General features: G+C 42.7%; 2 protein-coding genes across 2 annotated transcripts in view; one reads left to right on the top strand and one right to left on the bottom strand.

The window, feature by feature from the left end:
* dnah7 (dynein, axonemal, heavy chain 7) overlaps window positions 1–9,710 on the bottom strand; it is a 77,186-nt gene extending 67,476 nt beyond the window's left edge. The window contains exons 1-15 of the mRNA XM_062533660.1: window positions 9,577–9,710; window positions 8,921–9,011; window positions 8,598–8,778; window positions 7,527–7,599; window positions 7,303–7,428; window positions 6,014–6,133; window positions 5,472–5,655; window positions 4,906–5,085; window positions 3,652–3,924; window positions 3,213–3,340; window positions 2,974–3,052; window positions 2,242–2,466; window positions 1,913–2,059; window positions 1,028–1,312; window positions 1–79 (exon numbers count right to left, since the gene is read on the bottom strand). The exon at window positions 1–79 is cut by the window's left edge and continues 328 nt beyond it. Coding sequence (XP_062389644.1) covers window positions 1–79; window positions 1,028–1,312; window positions 1,913–2,059; window positions 2,242–2,466; window positions 2,974–3,052; window positions 3,213–3,340; window positions 3,652–3,924; window positions 4,906–5,085; window positions 5,472–5,655; window positions 6,014–6,133; window positions 7,303–7,428; window positions 7,527–7,599; window positions 8,598–8,778; window positions 8,921–9,011; window positions 9,577–9,710 — 2,305 coding nt within the window. The remainder of the gene's footprint in view (window positions 80–1,027; window positions 1,313–1,912; window positions 2,060–2,241; window positions 2,467–2,973; window positions 3,053–3,212; window positions 3,341–3,651; window positions 3,925–4,905; window positions 5,086–5,471; window positions 5,656–6,013; window positions 6,134–7,302; window positions 7,429–7,526; window positions 7,600–8,597; window positions 8,779–8,920; window positions 9,012–9,576) is intronic.
* Window positions 9,711–11,104: 1,394 nt separating this feature from the next.
* esyt3 (extended synaptotagmin-like protein 3) lies at window positions 11,105–21,502 on the top strand. Its single transcript, XM_062534439.1, has 23 exons — window positions 11,105–11,677; window positions 13,072–13,113; window positions 13,203–13,337; window positions 13,533–13,609; window positions 13,724–13,793; window positions 14,207–14,296; window positions 14,403–14,458; window positions 14,594–14,714; window positions 14,839–15,015; window positions 15,243–15,325; window positions 15,416–15,464; window positions 15,843–15,932; window positions 16,132–16,194; window positions 16,381–16,431; window positions 17,590–17,661; window positions 17,779–17,865; window positions 18,028–18,177; window positions 18,375–18,709; window positions 19,116–19,214; window positions 19,657–19,788; window positions 20,305–20,410; window positions 20,538–20,587; window positions 20,799–21,502. Exons 1-23 carry the CDS (start codon window positions 11,243–11,245, stop codon window positions 20,836–20,838), a joined length of 2,610 nt encoding a protein of 869 aa, XP_062390423.1. The 5' UTR covers window positions 11,105–11,242; the 3' UTR covers window positions 20,839–21,502.
* Window positions 21,503–22,074: the final 572 nt, after the last annotated feature.

Raw genomic sequence — 22,074 nt, 5'->3', positions numbered from 1 at the left:
TGCTCTCCCAGTGGCGCTCGCGCAGGCCCGGGTTGCACAGCACCTGCACCAGGGGCAGGTTCTCCCGGAAGGCCTCCACCTCAAAGGATAAGGATAAGGATGAGGATAAGGATGAGGATGAGGATGAGGATGAGGATGAGGGTGAGGATGAGGAAAAGGATTAGGATTAGGATAAGGATAAAGGATAAAGGATAAAGGATAAGGATAAGGATAAGGATAAGGATAAGGATAAGTAAGGGATAATGTATAGAACGCCGGTCATTATCGGAAAATAATTCCCGACAGGATGAACAGAACCCCGACGCGCAGCGGAGGGGTTTTGCTTCGCCCTGAAGGGAATTATTCTAGCAAAATAAATAGTTCGCCACAGATGACAGTTGTTAGGTGTTGCCTTGCAACATACTTGGTAACTTTCAATGAAATTCGCAACCAGCGAACGGCTTTGTTGCGGATTGATATGAAAGACGTGAATTAGAAGCACAAAACCTGTTGCCATTGACAGCGGTCATTATACAGTATACTTTCACCGGTGATTATATATATTATTCACCGGTAGAACGTTGGAGAGGCCCATTCAAAGTGAATGGGAGCTCCCTCAACATTCTAGAGAGCCGTATAATAAGGATAACTTTAATAATCCCCTAAAGGGGAAACTCAGTGCCACCATACAGACAACAACATAAGCAAAGCACAACATGACACACAATAACATAAAGCAAGACACAGCAACAGGAAAAGCAGACAGGACACAAGCAGACAGCAAAGCAGACCATGGCAGTGGACTACCAACATGTGCAGTATAAAAAAAAAAAAAAAGGTAACAATAAATTATAAATAATTAAGAAAATCAACCCTGATGTCAGAGGTGCTTATTAAAAAGCCTGACTGCAGAAGGCACAAAAGATCTCCTGAATCTCTCAGTTGAGCAGCTGGGAAACAGGAGTCGCTGACTCCTACCACTTTTTATAAAAAAGCTATGAAGAGGGTGGTCATCTTGTGACACAATCCTTTTTAAAGGATTGTTTACCTCCTGCTTGACGTGGGTGGCGATGTGCAGGGCCTTGGGCGAGCCCTGGAAGCCCTTCTCCAGCTTGTAGAGGGCGCGCCAGTAGTTGCCCACGTCGCCCTCCACCTTGTCCGGGTTGACGCCGGCCAGCGGGCCGTGCACCCAGGCCCTGTGCTGCGTCTGGAACTCCGCGGCCGTCTCGTACAGGCGCAGGTAGGGCAGCAGGGACTCGTGCACCTTCTTGCGGCCGGGGTACTGCGAGATGGGCCAGCCGTAGGCCTCCTCCTCCATGTTGAAGCCTTCGATCTGTGTCAGGGTTGGGAGTGGGACACATGAAGACATGTTCGGGGTGAGTCAACTGACAAGGCAACAGACAAGCTGTGCTAAAGCACCCATTGGCTCATTTCTATACAGGTACAGACGTACAGAAGGTGTATAAAGCTACAGACGTACAGAAAGTGTATACAGGTACAGAAGTGCTGGCAAATAGGCTCAATGTGACATAATACAGTGGATAAATATGGTGATCTTAAGGAAACATCAGAGGTGGAAAACTCCAGCTTCAGAAAGTAAAAGTCCAATCATGTAATGGTTCTACTGTACCTGTGCACTTAACACAGGTGATCTCATCAATTAGCTGCTCTGAAGACTTGTGCTAATTAGAATCAGCTGCTTTAAATGAATGGTCGGCACAGATATGTGGTGGGACTTTTACGTTCTGAATCTGGACTTTCCCACCTCTGGAAAACATGGATACACTAAAACCAAGAATGACAGCATTCCACTGCCTTTGCTGCCCTCTGCAGTTAGAAAGAGGCACTTACATCATGAAATGATGAACTATGACTAGAACTTCTCAGAGCTGGCTGACAGTGAAAAACAATTGCACACAGACAAATGCAATACCTTTTCGGTCGCTGCGTCTAGTTTGGCATTCAGGGACTGAGCCTTCTTCAGGTACTTGTTGAGGTCGGAAAGATCCCCAAACGTGAAAAACTCTTCCACTTGTTTGGAATAGTTCTCCAGCTCTTCCACAAACCTTGTGCATCGCAGCTATAACATGTAGAGAAACCATTTGCATTACAATGATAAAATGATTAAGCAGGTATGGTGTTAAACAAGTGATCAACATCTTGTTGGTAAAAAAAAGTCAGTCAACAAGCCATTAGAATTATCAAATTTCATCAATTTGGTCCCGGGGAAAGAAAGTGGAAAAAGTGTGGTTGTTGTCTAACCTTGAGCCCCTCCTGGTACTGGTCAGTCTTCTCGGTGACAATCTTCTGGTGCTCCTCGAAGATGGACGGCATGCGCGACTGCCACTGGAAGGGCTGTCTGTTGAGACGAATGTCCAGCGGCGAGAAGGTCACATAGTCCACCAGGAAGCACAGCCGGGTTTTGGATTCAAGCAGTTTGCTCTCCAGCAGAGGAATGTCTTTAGATTCCACCGTCTTGATGTACGCCTAAAAATACATACATGAAATGTTCAGAAGTGTATCGATAAGGTGGGGGGTTTTCTAACTATTAACAAAAGAGTTTGGAGTCTGGAGAGAGCCAACTTGCTGTGAGGTTGAGCACAGATATTTAACGAATTGTGCTAGAGAATTTAGAAACCTGTTGGTTGATTTTGCTTTGTTTCTTTTTTGTCAGGTCTTTTTTTGAATTAGAGCACTCTTTTTCCCTGCATTGTAAATTAATCTGTACTCTACAACAAAATGTACGCTTGCTGTGTCATCATCCACATCCACCCCAACTCAGTGAGTCCTAGCCACTCATCCTGTGTGTGGATTTGGACCGCGAGGGCCATATCTTCACAATCACACATTGAGTTTCCACGATATTCAGACAACTTCAGACTGTGCTCACACATCAGTCTAGATCATTTCCACTGGAGAACGTCTACTACACATTGGCAGCCTGCCAATCCTGTGCTGCTGGCGGCGGCATCCTGTCTCAATTACAACACTCGCCTTCAGCTCCATCAGCTCCTGCGTGCTCGGGGGCGTGCTCAGGGCCTTCTCTGCTATCTTCTCATATTCAGCACACAGCCTGCGGCCGCAAACAAACACACACACACACACACACACAGGTAGATTGGTGGGATATCAGTGGTAGATTAGTGGGACAGATCACTGGAGCAGATCTGAGCCAAGCTAGGTAAGTGTATACGGTTGAGGTTGGTTATAGCATATGGCTATGGCTCGCTCACTTGGTGTTGAGCTCCTGGTGTTCCTCCAGCATGCGGTTGATGAGCTTCTGGCACAGAGCCTCGGCCTGCTTCACCAGAGCGTGGATCAGCTCGGTGCAGTGCACCTCGAACATACCCAGACGCAGCACCTGAAGAGTAGGTGAAGAGCAACGTGAAGATGATAAGAGAGTGGACTCAATAGAAATGAATTAAACTGAACTGAACTGAACTGAACTGAACTGAACTGAACTGGATTTGACTGGATGAAACCAAAAAAATGCAACAGAATGGAATGGAACTGAACTGAACTGAACTGAACTGAACTGAACTGAAATAGACTAAATGCCAAATCCATATGCATAAATTGAATGACAAATGCATATTTAACCACAGTCAAACACACAAACACACACAAACTGGTCTGTTGTGCAGGGGGGGAAGGCCTATGTCCAAAACGCACCTTGATGGAGTTGTACTTGATGTCGTCGGCGTTCTGCTGGTAGCGCGTGACCTCCATCATCATCTCCTGGAAGGAGTGCTGGTCGCGCAGGAACTGCTCCACGTCCTCCTCGGCCTGCTTGGTCACCAGCGGCGCGTACTTGTCGTAGAGGCGCAGGTGCTCCAGCGGGCCGGCCGTCTCCTCGCGCAGCACGCGCTGCACCAGCTCCCGCTGCGCCGCCAGGATCTCCGGGAGGATCACCGGCCGCAGGTTGCCCCCCACCTGAGTCCCCGGCTGGTACAGGAGGCAGATGGAGAGAAAGGACAGAGAAAGGGTGAGTGTGTGTGTGATTGTGAGTGTGAGTGTGTGTGTGTGTGAGAGAGAGAGAATGCGAAAGTGTGTATGTGTGTGTGTTTGTGTGTGTATGTGTGTGTGTGTGTGTGTGTGTGTGTGAGAGAGAGAGAGAGAGAGAGAGAGAGAGAGAGAGAGAGAGTGTGTGTTCATGTGTCTCTGTGTCTATGTTTCTGCAGTGTATGTGTGGGTGTGTGAGTGTCTGTGTGTGCTGCATGAGTGAGTGAGTAAGTGTGTGTGTGTGTGTGTGTGTGTGTGTGTGTGTGTGTGTGTGTGTGTGTGTGTGTGTGTGTGTGTGTGTGTGTACGCGTGTATGTGTGAGAGAGTGAGTAAGTGTGTGTGTGAGGGAGGAATGGGGTGATAGTGGTAAATTACTGGACTTAAAAAAAAAAAAAAGGATTTCCTGTTTAATATTCTCCACTTCATCACATAATTCAGCTGCTTTTGCAATTTAAAACAGCTTAGCTCAACCTTGGGAAAGATATTGCTTGATAGATCAGCGCCGTGGTAACATCACCATCTGAGTTCGGAAATTCCCAAACCCATTGGGGCGAGTCTGTGTCACTTTCGATAAAAGGTGTGTGCTAACTACCAGCCGACTTTTAACTTTAATCAAATGTCACTTGCGGGAGCCTCTGATTAAACTCTTCCAAATACCTTACGGCATGTAGCTGAATGACTGCAACAATTTTCAAAATGACAGGTGGGCTAGCTGTAAACAAACACCAACAATGGCAGATTGCCCCTGCAAATGTCAGATGCAATATGTTTACCAGGAAATGCACAAAAAAAGAGACAGTGGGGGTAGGGAGGGGGATAGAGAGAGAGAGAGATAGAGAGAGACAGAGAGAGACAGAGAGAGACAGAGAGAGGGATAAAGAAACAGATAGAGACAGATGGAGAGAGAGAGAGAGAGGACATTACCCATTCTGAGTAGAGTTTAGTCTCCACGCGCGGCACCAGGGTGACGGATTTCAGCATCATATCAAAGGTGTTCAGTACGATCAGCTCAAAGTCCCCAAAGTCTGGTTCAAAAATGATCTCGTTCCTGTCCAGGATGAGCTGGAGGATGAAGCCTGGATGCTCATAGGCCCGTATGGAAGACTGGAGAGGTAACAAAAGATGATCACAAAGTTATCCTGCAATGTTCTTTGCAACAATGCAAAGTTCTGTGGCATGACAAGACCACTGCATTTAATGCAGTCATAATGTAACTAACAACTAAATGCTACTAGTCTTGTCCAGATTTATTTTTCAAGAATGCTTGGTGAACTGGACTATACATTATCTTTTACATACAGTTCAAAAATACTGTATATTCATGCTTCTCATTCAACAATGAGGGTAATGTAATAGTTAAACTCTTTCGGGAAGTTTCATGAATCATTGTGTAAGATAATTGCTGTAGCCTGGGCGATGTTAATTGGCCATGACGGGAGTAAATGAGACCTAATTAATAATAACAACATAATAAGTAAGGTGGCACTGACGGGGTGCTGGGCGATGAGGTGTGTGTAGTCCTGCATGGACTCCAGCGCCAGGCTCTGGAGATGGGAGGTCATTAGCGTGGCCACACAATTAAAGAAGGATTGCAGCTTGGCTGGGTTGCTGTTGCTAGGAACCAGTTTGCGCTTGTTACCCTGGTAGTAGATATGCTGGATCTCTGGAAACCACCTGGGGGTGGGAAGCAAACAATAAACATCTGTGCATTATGGGTAGGAATGTACTCAACATTTTCATGTTTAAGTGCTTGTGAATACTCTTGAAAGAGCCATGCAACAGATCTGTGCACAAAGCATATGTCAAATCATACACATATGAACGCTGAACCCAACCAGCTTCTATCATTTGTTAAATGAACAATGTTAATTTAATTTGCGGTTCTATCAAAACGTACAGAGTATCATCCCATTTGTTTCTCCTTGTGAGGCAAAATCTGAACAAAATGGATCACATCCAGGGGAAAGCTCAAGAACGATTGTACATAAGAAGTCAGACTGGGGCAAGAGAGGCAACCTCTATAAAAACATACTTTTTGAGGAGGACATCCTTGGCACTCTCAATGTGCTTGGTGACGAGTTGCTGGAAAACATGGAGCTCCATAGACTCCTGCCTGTTATGGAACTCCTCCACATCAACTAAGCGCAGCTGCCTAAACAACAATGATAACACCAGCAACTCACCACAAAGTATGACAACATGGGAAACAACAACAGTAAATCACTTTCTTCAGGCTAAATAAAACTGCTCACAAAAAGTAAGGAAACTTGACTTTGGCCCATTATATCTCCACTTTAATAATACCAATCACTAAAGTGTTTTATGTAATTTTCATCGTATATTAGTCACCTTTACAATGAGGTACAGCTTGTAAGCATTGGGCTCCCATGGAATGAGCAACACAAGCAAACGTGTAAGTAGTGCCAACGAAAAATGTGCCAAAATGGCCTGTTATGCTGTTGGAATTCACCTTTGTTACTTTAAGCATTGACGATTGCACTCTCCCACAGAAATGAGGAAAACAAAACATGTTAGGCATACATTCGTTCATTTTATACTCAGTGTCAGGGTCCTCAGTAGCGTGTAGAGGATCCATATGCAGCCACAACAGCTTGGCACCTTCTTCTCATGCTGGTCACCAACCTGGCTACATTCTGCTGTGGGATGGCATTCCATTCCTCGATAAGGATCTGTTAAGTCAGCCAACCTGGTTCTGTTGGTGACTCTGGCACCTACAGCACGCCCAAGCTGATCCCACAAGTGTTCAATTGGGTTGAGGTCTGGACTCACGTCACGGCAGGCCATTCTATCCTCTCCACTCCCAAATTCTGGAGGTACTCTCTGATGATCCCAGCTCTATGGGGGTGAGCGTTATCATCCTGGAGGATGGCATTTGGTCCCATATTCTGGAGATATGGAATTGCCACTGGCTCCAGAATCTCATCCCGGTATCTAAACTCACCTGGTAGCACTTGAAGCCCAAAATGAGATGTCTGGCAGCAGAACCCTATTACTGGCCATTTTGGCACATTTTTAGTTGGCACTACTCAGACATTTGGCTGTATTGCTCATTCCATGATTGCCCCATGCTTACAAGCTATACCTCATTGTAAAGGTGACAAGTCAACGATAAAAATGATATGAAACACTTTACTGGTTGGTATTACTAAAGGGGAGATATAATGGGCCAAAGTCAAGTTTCCTTACTTTTTGTGAGCGGTTTACTTATCTGGAGTGCCTTTCTATATGCAGTACTGTTGGAATTCACTGACAGATTCCACACTCAATATGAACTAATGAAGGGGATGGAGGGGGACTCACTTGAAGGACACATGCCACAGGTCTAACACAGATAACATTGTAGGGTTGATGGCATGCAAACGCTCCGTCATTCTTTTCTTGGCCTGCAGAAAGGTTTTGTGCCATGGCTTTGGAACCACTTCTATTCTGTGAAACAAAACAAAAAAAATGCATATTGTGCAGTGGCAGTGCAAGTCCCTGCATTGCATCAGAATGGTAATGTAAAGTCAGACAGCACTGCTTACTCTTCTCTGTGGGGAGGGAGATCTTTGACTTTCTCATCTTCATTCTCCCTTGGGTCTCTCAGAACAAAATCCACTGCAAAGACAAAAAATACTTTACGTTCATTTTTATTTTTTGTTATGCCTACTTTCATCAATGCATTCGGTAAGTTTGATACGTTTCAGGGGAAAAAATCAGGCCTTGAGTTTGTGAAATTACAAGACTACTGTAGACCCTCTAACTAGTCTCTCTTTTTTATCTTTTACATGCATTTCAGTATGTACTCAGTCAACTGCTCATAGTAATAATTTCCTGTTTTCTGTCTTGAACGTGTTTGCAGATCTAAAATGCTTATAGACAGCAAATTGAAAACAGAATGAATGAATAAGTAATAACCAACAGTGAGCGGTTTGCTCTCAACACGATACTGTGTGGTTTGTCCTTAACATGACAGTTGTTTCTCCAAAAGTATAGCTGATGTTTTCAAACAACTAATAGGTGTGACATAGTTTAACAAGGCATGGGGCAACTTTTTGAGCAATGTTGCTGGCCAACAACATAACTAGTTCTATCTGTTTTGATTGGATGATCATGATGATTTGTCTACTGATGATTTGGTGGAGACAGGCCCTTAAAGAAATTGTTGCCCAATGGGCACATGCCAAAACCACAATGAGGAGCATTGCCCAACAACATTGCTCAAAAAGTTTACCCATGTATCAGCTTAACAGAAACATACATGGAACTGATTTTGTTTCCTACAGTTGTAATATGTTCCTTAACTCACATGTCTACCATGGAACCAATGTGACCTCATGCTTATAGCATGCAATGAGCTGTGTATAAAAGAGTGTTCATCCTGGCTGTGTTTGAACTGCTCTGATGATGCTGCTTCCCCTGGGCCTGATTAAGCATAACTTTCAGCCACTGATGTGTGTTGCCTCGCCTTAAATATACATTCCCCACTGCATAACTTCAATAAACATTAACAAAAAATGGCATAACTAGCTCCTTCACAGGTTCAACAGGAAGTCAGCTTAAATGGCATCATTGCAGCATCATGTCCATGAGAAATGGCAATGAGAGAGTTTTACCTATGGCTTTCTTCACACTCATCAGATAGTCCTCCTTCATCTCATCTGACAGCTGCTCGATGGTTGTTGTAAGCATTTTTAGGTGCAAAGGAACCAAACTCAGAACATTCTCTAACCAGGAGTCCTCCATGGCTGCCACATGTTCGGTGTCAATTCCATTCCGTATGTAGTAGTAATATCTCTACAGGGCGAAATGAATCAGGTGAGGTGTAAGATGATCTGTTTGAAATTCACTTGACTTAGTTAGGAAGTATATGCTTTTATGCCTGATTCATAGCTGTGAAGATCAACACAAGTTTCTGCACTGAGATATACTACCATACCAGAATGTCTTTTTCTGTGGCTGTAGGGGATCCACTCCTGGGAAGAGACGTCTCCTCCATGAAGGACCTCCCGGCAGCCGTGTCCTGTTGCCTAATACAGTCATATAGAACATTCCAAAGAAACCTGACATTTAGATCATGAATAATCTAAGTGGGGCAGTGATTTACTTCTTCCTGAGATTTCACTTTTTCTCAGAATAAATTTGCCTCCCCTTTGGTTGAAGGTTGAAAAAAGATACCTGTTTTTAGTCAACTTTACCAAAGGTGTCAATAATTCTGGAGGATACTGTAGTCTCTTGTATATAATTGATAGATGTAAGTCACTTTGGATTAAAAGTGTCTGCTAAATCAATAGATGTAAATGTAATTGAGAGTACCACAAATTACATAGCTCTTACAACAAGAAATAAAAGTTATCAAATAAAGATTTGATAGAAAATGCACACATCTCTGGTTCTGAATACATTATGCATAACAAATTATGTACAGTATGTAGTGTGGTTCGGTATTGGATCTGCTACAACTACTGTAAGAAAAGCATATATTGCATGATACAATTTGCATTATTATGCTAAATCAAGACAAGATTTCAGAAGTGCTAAGAACATTAGTCTGGTTGTCCATCTTAGTTAAAGCAAATGATAACAGATGCTCACATGATAATGCTGACCAGAGCACTGCGAAACTGCTCACGGTCCTTTTTAGGCTGAGCATGGCTGCTCACACGAACTTTAGATGGTTTAGCTGAAACTCCAGTCTTGGACTGTGGATCTTCAAAGCTCATATTCATATTCCTTTTTGACTCCCCTCCCAGTGCTTGTCCTGATAAAAGTAAAGAACAATGAAAGAATTAAAAGACTTGCAACTGACTACTAGACCTATATCAGATTGGTGCTCATAATTGAACAGTTGAAACCTGCAATTACCCAAAACCCCATAAATCAAAGTGATCTTGCCATATTGCCATTGTGGCTTTAAGAGGGATGCAATCATCACATATATCACAGATTAGGCCTATATCCAGAGAGCCCATAACCCAAAACACTCACTGGAACGTCCTGTTGAAGTACCAAATCCAACAGAATCTCCTCTGTGTGGTACTTGCAAAACAAAGGATGGGGCAGTCTCCTGCCATAGTGGTTTGGTGCGACCCTTTAAAAATAAAGTTATGAGTTGTTTGAGTCGCAGTTGCAGTATGGAAATCACGGCATAACAAACCAAATCACTGTGCAACGGCGTAGGACAGTACTTTACTCAATACGAAACATCAATTGAAGAAGACAATTACATAAACATCATCACTCAAACTAGATGTTACAACCTAAACCTATTACCTATTAGCTTAGGTAGAAACCTACCTGTGGAAGCTGCGGCAAGAGTCTTTCAGTGTTTACGTGTGTTGTCTTCTTTACTTTCTGCAAAACAAAAGCAGAGTTGACGTTGAGTTGTTAGCTAGCACCCTCTCTAACGTTAGTGATGATTTTAATAAATTCCATATCTCGGGTTCGCATAAGTAGGAAACATATAAAAGTGATATTAGATGTAACATCACTATGTACATGAATTAATCCCCCGATACATTTACTATTCTCCCTCCCTATCCATAAGTTGACTTACTTCAGTTTCCATGTTGCGGGTTAATTCCTTAGGACCATGAACGTTAGACATTCAAAATTCAACCACGTAACGTTAACATTATGTTTATGTGAGGTTATCAATGATATACACCTTGAGTAATTTACAAACAAATAGATAATTTTCAAAAAATAAATCTATTCCATGTATAAATAATTACTTAAACATAACTTCACAAATTAGCTAACATGTTAGCAAGCAAGCAACTGAAAAGCCTAGGAAAGCTGCTTGTGCTTGTTGTCAAAACTGTTGGCAACCGGTAACTAGGGAAGCTACAGCCACGGCGACGGAGGGCGTGTTCTTTTTCGCGCGCTGGGAGGACCGCGCTGCGTTTTAACTTGATTTAGCAATTATACTAAATACGTGATTATATATTTGCCCAATGTTAATGTCAAACAAATTATTCAGATTTCCTTTGCATCCCGCAAATGCAAAGGAACCAGAGGACATTCCATCCATCCTTCTGAGGGGAGATTTTGGTATTTTGGGGCGTGCCTGCTCTTTGTCGGTGTCAGGTAAAGCAGACGGGCCAGGACAGATCAATGCGGAAGTTATCTTGACAGGGATAATCAGCCCTCTCTCACTTTTCGAAGCGGCCACCATTTTCGCAAAATATGGAGCACGGCAGGAATAGCAAACTATGAAATACATTCCAGCACTGATAAACGAAACCGAGAACTTTACAACATGCGAAGGCGAGACGCAGGTCTTAGGGAGCGCGAGTACGCGATCCCTCAGAATCCTAGATATTTGAACATTACCCAAAATAATCCTCAGGATCCCACGCTCAGTACAGAGGGAATGCATCAAGACGAGTTGAAAAAATCTTCTGGGACTGAGACTGACGCTGCTCCTGAACAATTTAGTACGAAGGATGTAAGTCGCATTTTGATGGAATTCCTGATGTATCTGGGGAGAGTACTCATTGTATGTTACCCTGTTTATTTGACGGGCTCCTTTGGACTAAGCATCAGCTGGATTCTACTCAGCCTATTACTATGGACAAAGTGGAAGAACAACCGAAAATGGAAGGAGATGCGCTTAGACACTGCCGTGGGCTTTTTGGACAACGAAGAACAAGTTATCGACGAAGAAGTGAAGGCCCTCAACCATCCTGCATGGGTAAGAAGACCAGATGTCCACATAATTGCCTCACCGTTCCATTTCCTACCTGAGTGAGGCCTGTTGACGTACAGTACAGTAACTTCACTTGAAGGAGTGGGCCTAGCTCTCAAATCCTCTGGGCCATTCATAAAATGTAGTTTTGTGTGTGCGAGTACAACGGGTGAGTGTGAAAGTGTGTGAGAAACGGGTGATGAAAGAGAAAGTGATTTTGAAAAAGACCACAACTTTCTCAAAGATCATGTGATCAAGGACTGTGTTTTTATAGCCTAGGTTAGTTGTCCTTATCTGACTACTACAGGCTAGTCTGGTGGAAGTTTTAACTACTGGTCTATAACTGTTACTTTAATTGCCTTGCAGTCAACAATTCAGGTATAATATAATACCTGTTTGCATTCTTCTAGAATGAAAATGTCAGGGTGTGGCTGTACTTGCTGTGTTGCTGGGAAACCTTATAGTCTACTCAGTGAAAACATGCAAAGTACCTTACCTTCCTTAGTAACAAAAGCCTACAGGAATGCTGCAGGAACTATGTTACCTTGGTTTGATGAAGCAGAGGTTTACCTATTGGCCTGTGAGGTTATCAGCATAGCACTCTGTCCTTGAGTACTAGCTTCCATTTGAAGTCATTAAAGTATGTTTGCTGTGGTACTTCACACCTCAATCACAAAAGACTGACACACCCTTGAAGCAAGAGGCAGTGTTTCAGGAGGCTTTTGTTGTCAAACGTCATATCCTTAGTTTGGCTATGGAAACGCAAAACAGGCCAAAAGTGGGGAAAAAACACACACTTCAGTTGATGGTTATAGTCCCCATCACTTTTCAAAACAAACTGATGGCAATGATGGACCTGCCAGACTTTTCATTGGCCTAAAATCTGTCTGTCTAGCAGCCAGTGAATTAGACTTAAACTGAAGTGTACAGAAGGGGTTCATCAGTGGCCCTGCCACTGTTGCTCAGCTACAGGACATTAGTGAATCAGGTACATAAACAATGTTACTCACCACCCATTCACATATTTATTTAGCTAAAGCTAAGACATCATTGTGGGTGAGCGTCCGGCCTTATCACACTGGAGGTGAAATCCTTTCATGCGTAGGGTGCAGCGTAAGCAAATATTCTGGCTCCTAGAATTTGCAAATCAGAAGTACCACTAATATAACCTCAGACAGAGGTGCATACATTTGCCTACAGGTTGGTGTGACAAAAATGCATAACAGAGGTCTGGTATTATATGTAGATACATGTAGTAATGTATGTAGTATATCTGAAGTTAATCTTAGCCCCTCAATTTCTATCTTTCAATTTAAATTTAAATTTAAATTTCAATATAATTTCACTTATAGAGCGCCAAAACATTACACATGTCTCATGGCGCTTTCTTTCTGTCTCAGATTCATTTCACAGATATTGAGAAGGCTCACTGGATTAATAAGGTAACACCCTGCCTGCCTATATTTAAAATACACATTTGACCCAGACTTTTGGATGTTGTTTGCTGAATGGCATTTTGTGGGGGTTTTAGGTTCTTCAGCAAGCCTGGCCATTTTTTGGCATGTTTATGGAGAAACTCCTCAAAGAGAGTATTCAGACAACCGTCCGAACATCAAGTCCACATCTGAAAACCTTCACCTTCACTAAGGTCCATTTTGGGCAAAGGGTAAGATGAAAGATGAAAAATTGTGAATGTCAAAGATCAGCTTCATGTCAAACTGTTTCTTGTGATGCTAGACATAGTTGATCACCAGTATCAGGCGAGATCAAGCCTTCGTTCATAACGATTCATTACAACCACATTGTTCTCGTAATATTCAGAATTAGTATGAGGATGAAATGATGATCGTTTGTCTTTCAGCCTCCTCGGATCACTGGTGTGAGGGTTTACACACATGAAGTGGACAAGAGAGAAGTCGTTCTGGACCTCAACATTGTGTATGCCGTTTACAGTACATATCCCTATGTGTAAACAAATATTGTATGGAGGACAAATCATCAGATCTAAATTTAGCTTTCACATAATAACATTGAAAAAAACATGTTCGACAGGTATGATGGGGATGTGGACATCGACGCCGAGGTGAATCCTGCAATCGTTGCTGGAGTTAAAGGGCTTCAGGTGAGGCCATGGAAATCTGTCATGTCATTCAGCTGATTATACTCTGACCTCCTTTCCTAAAAGATTGAACAGAAGGCTGTGTTACCTTTTCAGCAGATTTAATATTTGTAGTGACACAGTCAGGCGGGCTACACCAGGTCCCGTTAGAGGAGCATTAGCTTCAGCAATTAGCTTCCACTATAAACACAGATACTGTAGCAATGTATTTGAAAACATTACACTTCTGAAACTACTTTTTACGCTCTGCACCTGCGAGTAGTGAGTGAAGCCCCATCTGTCTGTCAGTGCCTACTGTGTGAACTCATTCGAACACATATGAACTAAACAATGCTGGCTTTGTTCTCATAGATTTGTTGATCATTATTCTTACATGGTGTTACAAAACAAACATGATTCCATCTGTGCCCTTTCAGATAGAAGGAATGCTTCGGGTGATTCTGGAGCCCCTTATTGGCCAGGCTCCATTAGTGGGTGGAGTTACTATGTTTTTCATTCGTCGACCAGTAAGTATTAAGAGTTCTGTTGAAAAGAGACATTTTCAAATATGTGCTACATGCTCACAATAGTTGAATGTACCTAATTGTCTCAAAACCTCTATGTGGTCATCAGACATTGCAGATAAACTGGACTGGAATTACCAATCTTCTGGACAGTTCTGCTTTTAGGTCTGTTCTCTATGATTTTCTTTGGCTTGGTTGGTAGTGGAGAAGGACAACTTGCTTTTTTTTACATCAGATTGTGTCTTCTGGATCTGTTTAACTGACAGTCAATCAAATGTCCTCTCTCCCCCCCCTCTGTAGCTCTCTTTCTGAGCCGACCATCTTGAACATCATCGCTTCTCTCATGGTGCTGCCCAATCGCATGTGCATTCCCCTCATAGATCAGGTCAAAATGGACCAGATGCGCTTCCCTCTGCCTCGAGTATGTCTAAATCCCTGATCCCAATCCTTTTTTTTTTTTTTTTTTCGCATTAAAGTCGTTTGGCTTTACAGCATTTTTTGTCGACCTTTTGTCAGTCCCTCTCCCTTTATACTGTGTCTGTCAGGGTGTGGTGCGGGTGAGGTTGCTGGAGGCCAGAGATCTGATGGCCAAGGACACCTTTATGATGGGTCTAGTGAAGGGCAAATCAGATCCCTATGCCATACTACAAGTCGGCAATACCCAACACAAAAGCAAGACCATAAAGGAAAATCTTAATCCACGTTGGGATGAAACATATGAGGTTTGGACTACAGTATGTTTTACTATATATTGACACCTTACACATGTAAGAACTGTGATGTACAGTATTGGTAGTATGTACAGTATGTATGTCTGTATGTACTGTATGTACTGTATGTATATGTACAGTTTGTATATATATATGTATGTATGTATACAACCAAAGTGTTTGAATTCTGTGTCATCCTTTTATTATACTGTGCTGTTTACAAGTTGTGTTTCTTGTAGTTTGTGGTCCATGAAGCTCCTGGACAAGAGCTGGAGATAGAGCTTTTTGATGAGGACACAGACAAAGATGACAAATTGGGAAGGTAAACAAGTGTTTGTTTTGATTTTTACCCGGACAACACTGAAACCTTTATCGTATGTTTGACATGGATGTGTTATTCTCACACTGGCAGCTTTCGTTTGGATTGTGGGGAAGTGAAGAGAGAGAAACAAATGGATGAGGTGAGTGAAGTACACCTTCCAGCTCGGTCATCAATACAGCTGGATGACTTTAGAGTGGAGAACGCATAGATTATTAGATTACTGTATTGTCATTTTGCAATGTGCAGAGTACAAATACAAAGACAACAAAATGCAGTTTGTGTCTAACCAAAAGTGCAAAAAAGCAGAAAGTGCAATGTAAGTATAGAGACAGGACAAGAAATATAGTACACTGTAGTAGTGTACAGTTGGTTGCAGTATCTCACTCATATTCAACAGACTAAGATTCAGCCCCTAATTCACCACTAATATTACTTTTCAAGGCATTGTATTTTCAATTTAAACTAATTTTGATTAATATGATTATAATGATGGTTTGTGGTTTGATTTCTCTTACAGTGGTTTGAACTGCAAAATGCAAAGACTGGACAGGTCCGTTTGCAGCTACAGTGGCTCTCTCTACAGACAGACTCAGGCCTTGTAATGCAGGTGATTAATTGCTAACATTCCAAGCAAAACAATCCGTTACTACAGGGACTACAGATGAAAACTAGCTCTTTTGCTAACTCTAGCACATTTACATTTTGAGTGTAAACAAATAAATAAATACATTTAAATAAATAAATAAATTCTAGACATATTTCATGTAGCTCCTATGACCCTGTCCAATGTTGCTGTTCCCTTTCAGACCCCTCCAGGTTGTGCTTGTGCTATGCTGGCAGTTTACCTGGACAGCGCATCTAATCTGCCTGTGAGTGTCATTGTGAAATGAATGTGTTTCTCTGTCTGGACATTTGACATTGCCATTTCAACGGGACATGACAGAGTGGGAAATGTTGCCAGTGTCACTGTGCCCTATGATGGAAGCCATTCTAAGAGTTGTGGATTTTGGATTTTTATGTGGTCTCCTCATTCTCTCTTTCTTTTTATGAGACAGAAAGACCACAGCGAGTTCAGCCACTCTGACAAACACTCAAAAGAGCACAAGGTAAGTTCTCACTACAAGTACAACTGCACTACCAGAAAGCAGAACAAGGAAACAAAGCCAAGCAGTAACAGCTTAACTTTATATCTCATCACTTGATGTTCAGGTATAACATTACACCTGAGAACATTGAACATATAACATTGTTATTACATTTATCTGTTTCAACACAGAGCTATAATGACCTGGATAGTATTTGTTGACATGTCTACACACTACACTTGTGCTAATATCCATTAGCTCTTTTAATGTAGCCTCCTTTCAGTATTGTGGCACAGCAGGTATTTCCTGTTGGACCAGTTGGGGGTTGGACGATTGTATTTGCGGTCATACCTTCCTTCATGCTATGCACCAGTTATTGCTAGTCCTTGATCTCTTTGCATATAATCAGTCTTGTGGCCTTTTGAAGCCACTTCAATGGTCTGAGTGACACAGCTGGGTCATACTGTATGTTTGAAGCGTATGTTTATTTGTAGTGGCAGTGTGCCTCCTGATGAGGTCATTCTGTTGTTGTTGTGGTAAGGTCTCTGTTGGACTTGTTGTTGTTTTAGATGTATTGGGATTACTTCACACTCACTCTGTTTGTTGAGCTCTCTTTGTTAATACAGTTCGCTCATGTTCAAGGATGGTGGCAAATTCCGCAGTTTATCACCAGCCCAACCTTTTTATTTCATACACATCAGCTTGCACATCAATGACACATCGTGTTTGTCATCACTCAGTATGTGTATGTAGTCCAGCAATGAAAGATCAGTCTGCTGACTGCTCTTCACCAGGTGTAAATGGAGACACGTCATACCTTACCTTACCTTACCTGAAGCAGGTGATTGCCCTTAGTTCACTGCACTGGAATGTGAACTAAAAGCAGCTTGCGAAAGGAATGCCCTTTGGCAATCCAGAACTTTCCACTGTTAAAGACACCATCATTGCCTTCCCACTCCTCTTGCTCCAGTCACTTGAGCAGTCGACTGCTTATTTGACTGTGACATACACTTCCAAAATATCACTGTTTAACTGTTTTAAAAATGCCATACTGTACATTATAAATAGCTCCAGACATGTGAGTTAAACAGGGACATTGACAGTTACTTGCGAGGTTTCTTTAAGAATCACAACAATCACAGTAAAAGGTGTTCATGTCACATGTCCCCCTCCCAACAGCTAACAAAAAGGAAGAAGCATCCAAACTCCTATGTGGAATTATCAATTGACGAGCAGACCCAGAAAAGCAAGGTTTGTTAAAAAAAAACACACACACACAAATTTGTGTAAACTGAGTTGTACTGTAGTTGCTACATATACAGTACATGTAATACATGCATATTGTATTATGTCTTATCTATATGTTAGGTGGTGTATTCATCCAAAGACCCAGCATGGGAGGAAGGTTTCACATTCTTTGTGCACAATGTGGACAACCAAGTGCTCAACGTCCAGGTAAAACCATCAATTAAGCTCTGCGCGAAACAAGCTCTACCACCACAACACAATAGACTTCCCATCCCTCCTGCAATGAGGGAGAAGGCCTTCGTTTGCTGTTCTGTGACACAGCCCTCACGAGCGTTCATGTTTGTTGTTGTTGTTGCTTGGCGCCTCCAGGTGAAGGAGCCTGAGAGCAAGTCCCTACTGGGCACGCTCTCGCTGCCTCTGACGCGTCTGATGAACACGTCAGACCTGTTCCTGGACCAGCGCTTTCAGCTGGAGCGCTCGGGAACCAACAGCATCCTCAAGATGAAGGCCACACTCAGGGTGAGTGAGCGCACCACCACCTGATATTGATGTTTCCAAACGTAATTTAGTAGAGTTGTGGTGATACATTTGGACTGTTTTGGGGGGGGGGGAGTATGTTTGGTTTAAAAAAAAAAAGATTACGTGTCTAATATTTGGATTTTGTAATTTTCTAAAGATTTTCCACATTTAAGATTATCTTGATGCTCCTGCTCCAGATCCTAAAGTTAGAGAAAGCAGACCCGAAGCCTGAGGAGGAAGCCCCGCAGCCCGAGGCCCCACCCCTGCAACCGGTACCCCAGGATCGGCAACGCCAGCCGCAGGCTGCCCAGTCAGGACCCGTGCCCCCGTCACCGGCCCCAGCGGCCGGCGGCTCCAACGGCCTCCACCCCGACTACAACTCCCCCCGACGGGGCTCGGCCTGGCCCTACGAGGGGTCTCAGACGGCCCCGTCCACTCCGTCCATGCGTCGCTTCGACTCGCACAGCCTGCTGTCGGACAACTCCATCGCCTCCTCCCGCATGGACCTTGTGGAGGGACTCCCCTATCCAGAGTACTTGGATTTTGATTTGTTTGTTTTTAATTTGCAGATGTATAATTATACAGATATGTAAAATACATACAAAAGGTTATGTACAACGTCAATGTGCTGGTTAGGAGGTCAGTTTATTGACCACCATAATTAAGTAGGCATATTTGGTTTCTTAACACTAACTCCATTGTATGTTTTACAGTTCACAAAGCAGTGACTCTGCAATCGCTTGAACATTGAATATTATTTTATGCAGAATATTGTAAAGCTAGAATGATAATGTGTCTGGCATTATTTTGTGATTATTACCAAAGCCATTACACCCATCACAACTCAATATAATGGGTAGTTTATGAATTCCTGACTTCAAACTATGTGGACGACAATAAGGATTTGAACTGATACTCTTGCTGTGTTCTGCTTTCAGGGCCATACTGAATCACACTGGAAGCTTTGGGGAGATCAAGCTGACAATAAAATATGCTAAACTGAGGCAGAGGCTAATTGTCCTAGTGAACTCCTGCAGGTATGGAACCCCTTACTGTACATATATCAATGAAAAACTTCAATACCCATGAAGCCTTTGCACTCTAAGAAGTACCTAGCCTAGCAATCACTAGACAGATTGAACAATAGTCTGGGGAGTCGTCTGCTCTGTATTTTCTACTGCTCTGTATTTTCTATTTTCCAAGCCCAACCCAGGATTTTTCTATCCAGCGGAAGTAGGCTAGAAAAATGTGGAGGTTTCCAGCCTGAGCTTGCAGGGCGAAATCAAGTTGCCAGCAGATCGGGCTGAGTTTACCCCATCTAAGAAGTGCCTGCTTTCACTTGACATTGTTATGGGAGGCTGGAGATGATTAAAAAAGACACTTATAATGTAGACCCTGCGGGCAGAAGCCTTTCTTTAAAGTTTGACTGGTGTAGCCTTTGTGGCTGTTCTCTCATGCCCAAATGTGCTCGCACTGCAGGAATCTGGTCCCCTGCTCGGAGAACGGCTCTGACTGTTACGTGCGGATCTATCTGCTGCCAGACCAGACGTGGAGGCACCGCATGAGAACTCCGGTCAAGAAGAGGACCGTGAACCCAGTCTACGAGGAGAAGTGAGAGCCTGCTGTATTTATTTTGTCCACTAGGGGGAGACTTTTCAGGAGGAAATGGCCATGTGGTCTCAGTGATCAATCATTAGAAAGCTCACGCTCAGTCTAAATCAATGCTATTATCAAAGCCAAGTTATTAATTGTTATTCATTAATTTGTCAAGATTTTAGCCTCCACTTTGAGCTTAAAAATCACAGCTTCATCTTTGTCATCACCTCATTGACTACATTTACATGCACTTCAGTATCCCGGTTATGGGGCTTATCCCGATTTTGAACATATTCAAGATATGGTGTTAACACAAACACAGAAATCTGGTTATTACAGTAATATCCCTGTATACATGATGAATAGTATCCCGGTTACCAACAAAGTTCTAACAGTCACACACGTTTGCATGAGAAACCGGGATAAGGTGTATACTGAACTTACTCCACATGAAATTAAGCAAATTTGGCAAATACTACACATATGGATTTTCCCGTTCACTATAACACTGTAAATGTCCACTCTCCACAGGTTTGAGTTCTCTGTATCGCTGGAGGAGGCCAAGACCAGGAAGCTGGACGTGTCTGTGAAAAACAACAGAATGTTCCACGTTCGAGAGCGGAAGGAAATTGGAATGGTAAGCTGAGACGGAGAAGATGTCCTGTCTCCTCTGAATAAATGAGGGAAAAGAAAGAGATAATCTCAATCCTAATCTGCAGGTTACAGAAAGCAGTATCGCTAATGACCTGGTTTAATGTTTACAGGTGCTCATTGATTTATCTGGACTTGACCTGCTCATGGGCTTCTCAGACTGGTAAGGGAACCAATGTTATTCTCTACCTGGACATAAACATTTTGTTGTTATTTGCCTTTTGTGTATGTTGTGTGTGTTTGCTTGTGTGTGTGTGTGTGTGTGTGTGTGTGTGTGTGTGTGTGTGTGTGTGTGTGTGTGTGTGTGGATGGATACAGTACGTGCACTTACACAATCTGTTGCATTCAGTACATTCACTGTTTTTGTCAATTAGGTGTGAGCTTACTCTGCCTGGGCTGAAGAAAAACAGTTAGATGGAGGAACCATTTCTCCACACGGTGGTCCTCAAAACGGAGGAGCTGCCTTGTGGTCAAATAGAGTATAAGTATGGAGAAATGATATAGAGACACTCACAACACTGGTTGTTTTATAGACGAGGATGAGGTTTGTGGGAGTATGTAATGTGTTGCCACTTTAATAATGAGAGTTATAGTGTCTCTGAGCACTCTTTTGTATTGATGGTGCAAGAGTTGCTCTCTGTAAAGGTCAAACGGTGGTTCTTGTGCACAGTAGATGAGGTCATTGCTATCTTACATGACCTGTACCATACAGTATGTGTGCACTGGACTGTGAGCCAAAGTGAATGCAAAGGTCAAATTGTTTTATATCTTAAAATGATAAATTCTAGTCCATCCAAGGGACAAATCAGTCCACTACTTAGTGGGAAAGCTTCGATCTTATGCTAAAGATCATTGCACTAAACTTCTTTAAGCCATAGCAGACGGGTATTTTGTTATTTGTCTGATATTTTGTATGTCACTGTATTTTCAAAATTCTGTAGGTTATTTCTCAGCAGGTGGTTGAGGAATTTCCAAACTCTGTTGTTATGTAGGTTTGGCATCACATATTTAACAACACTAGATATATCTTCTGTAAAATGAGGGTAAAACATCTTTGAATAAAAACATCTATATTGTTGCTCTGCCGTTGAATTGTGTGCTCGGGGGGGGGGGGGGGGGGGGGGGGGGCGTTTAACTAACTGTCTAATTCTCATCTCCATTGATCTACTTTGAGATAGGGAACTCTGAGATTTCAGTTCCCATAGCTGATCTGAGTTAGTTCAATCAACAGAAAGTTTGTTCACACTGAGTTAAGTGCGGAGTTGCAGACTTATTTATCACAATATGTTGACAGCCATATACTATCTATGCTGGAAAAAGAAAGACTGACGTGGAATGTAGGGTATTTCTCGAAAGCAAGAGCAGTATATGACAGCACAGCAGCAAATGATAAACCTATAGGCCTTGTTGTGTAAGTGTGTAGTAAAGGCAGCCTATATCATCAAGCAATAATCTGCTAGCCACACAGATATCCAAAAAGATAATGGCGAATGGCCATAAGATCATATCAATAATGGCTCACACATGGTCTCAATATAAATCTGGTTCACTACGGGCCCGTAATAAGAGTTTGACACATCCCTGAATTACTGCACACCAACATCCAGCTGACTCCTTAGCAAATCAACTTGTATGTATGTAAATCAGTGT

Source organism: Sardina pilchardus, chromosome 4 (assembly GCF_963854185.1).
Source record: "Sardina pilchardus chromosome 4, fSarPil1.1, whole genome shotgun sequence".
NCBI classification, from domain to species: Eukaryota; Metazoa; Chordata; class Actinopteri; order Clupeiformes; family Clupeidae; genus Sardina; species Sardina pilchardus.
The sequence above is the reverse complement of the archived record's forward strand: the minus strand, read 5'-3'. Positions and strand labels throughout refer to the sequence as shown.

What these genes read in the sequence shown, in the direction of transcription:
- esyt3 (XM_062534439.1), top strand. Translation starts at nt 11,243, where the DNA reads ATGCGAAGGCGAGACGCAGGTCTTAGGGAGCGCGAGTACGCGATCCCT. An exon ending in CCCTCAACCATCCTGCATGG is followed by an intron (nt 11,678 to 13,071) that starts GTAAGAAGACCA and finishes TTTCTGTCTCAG; the next exon opens with ATTCATTTCACAGATATTGA. An exon ending in AGGTCCATTTTGGGCAAAGG is followed by an intron (nt 13,338 to 13,532) that starts GTAAGATGAAAG and finishes TTTGTCTTTCAG; the next exon opens with CCTCCTCGGATCACTGGTGT.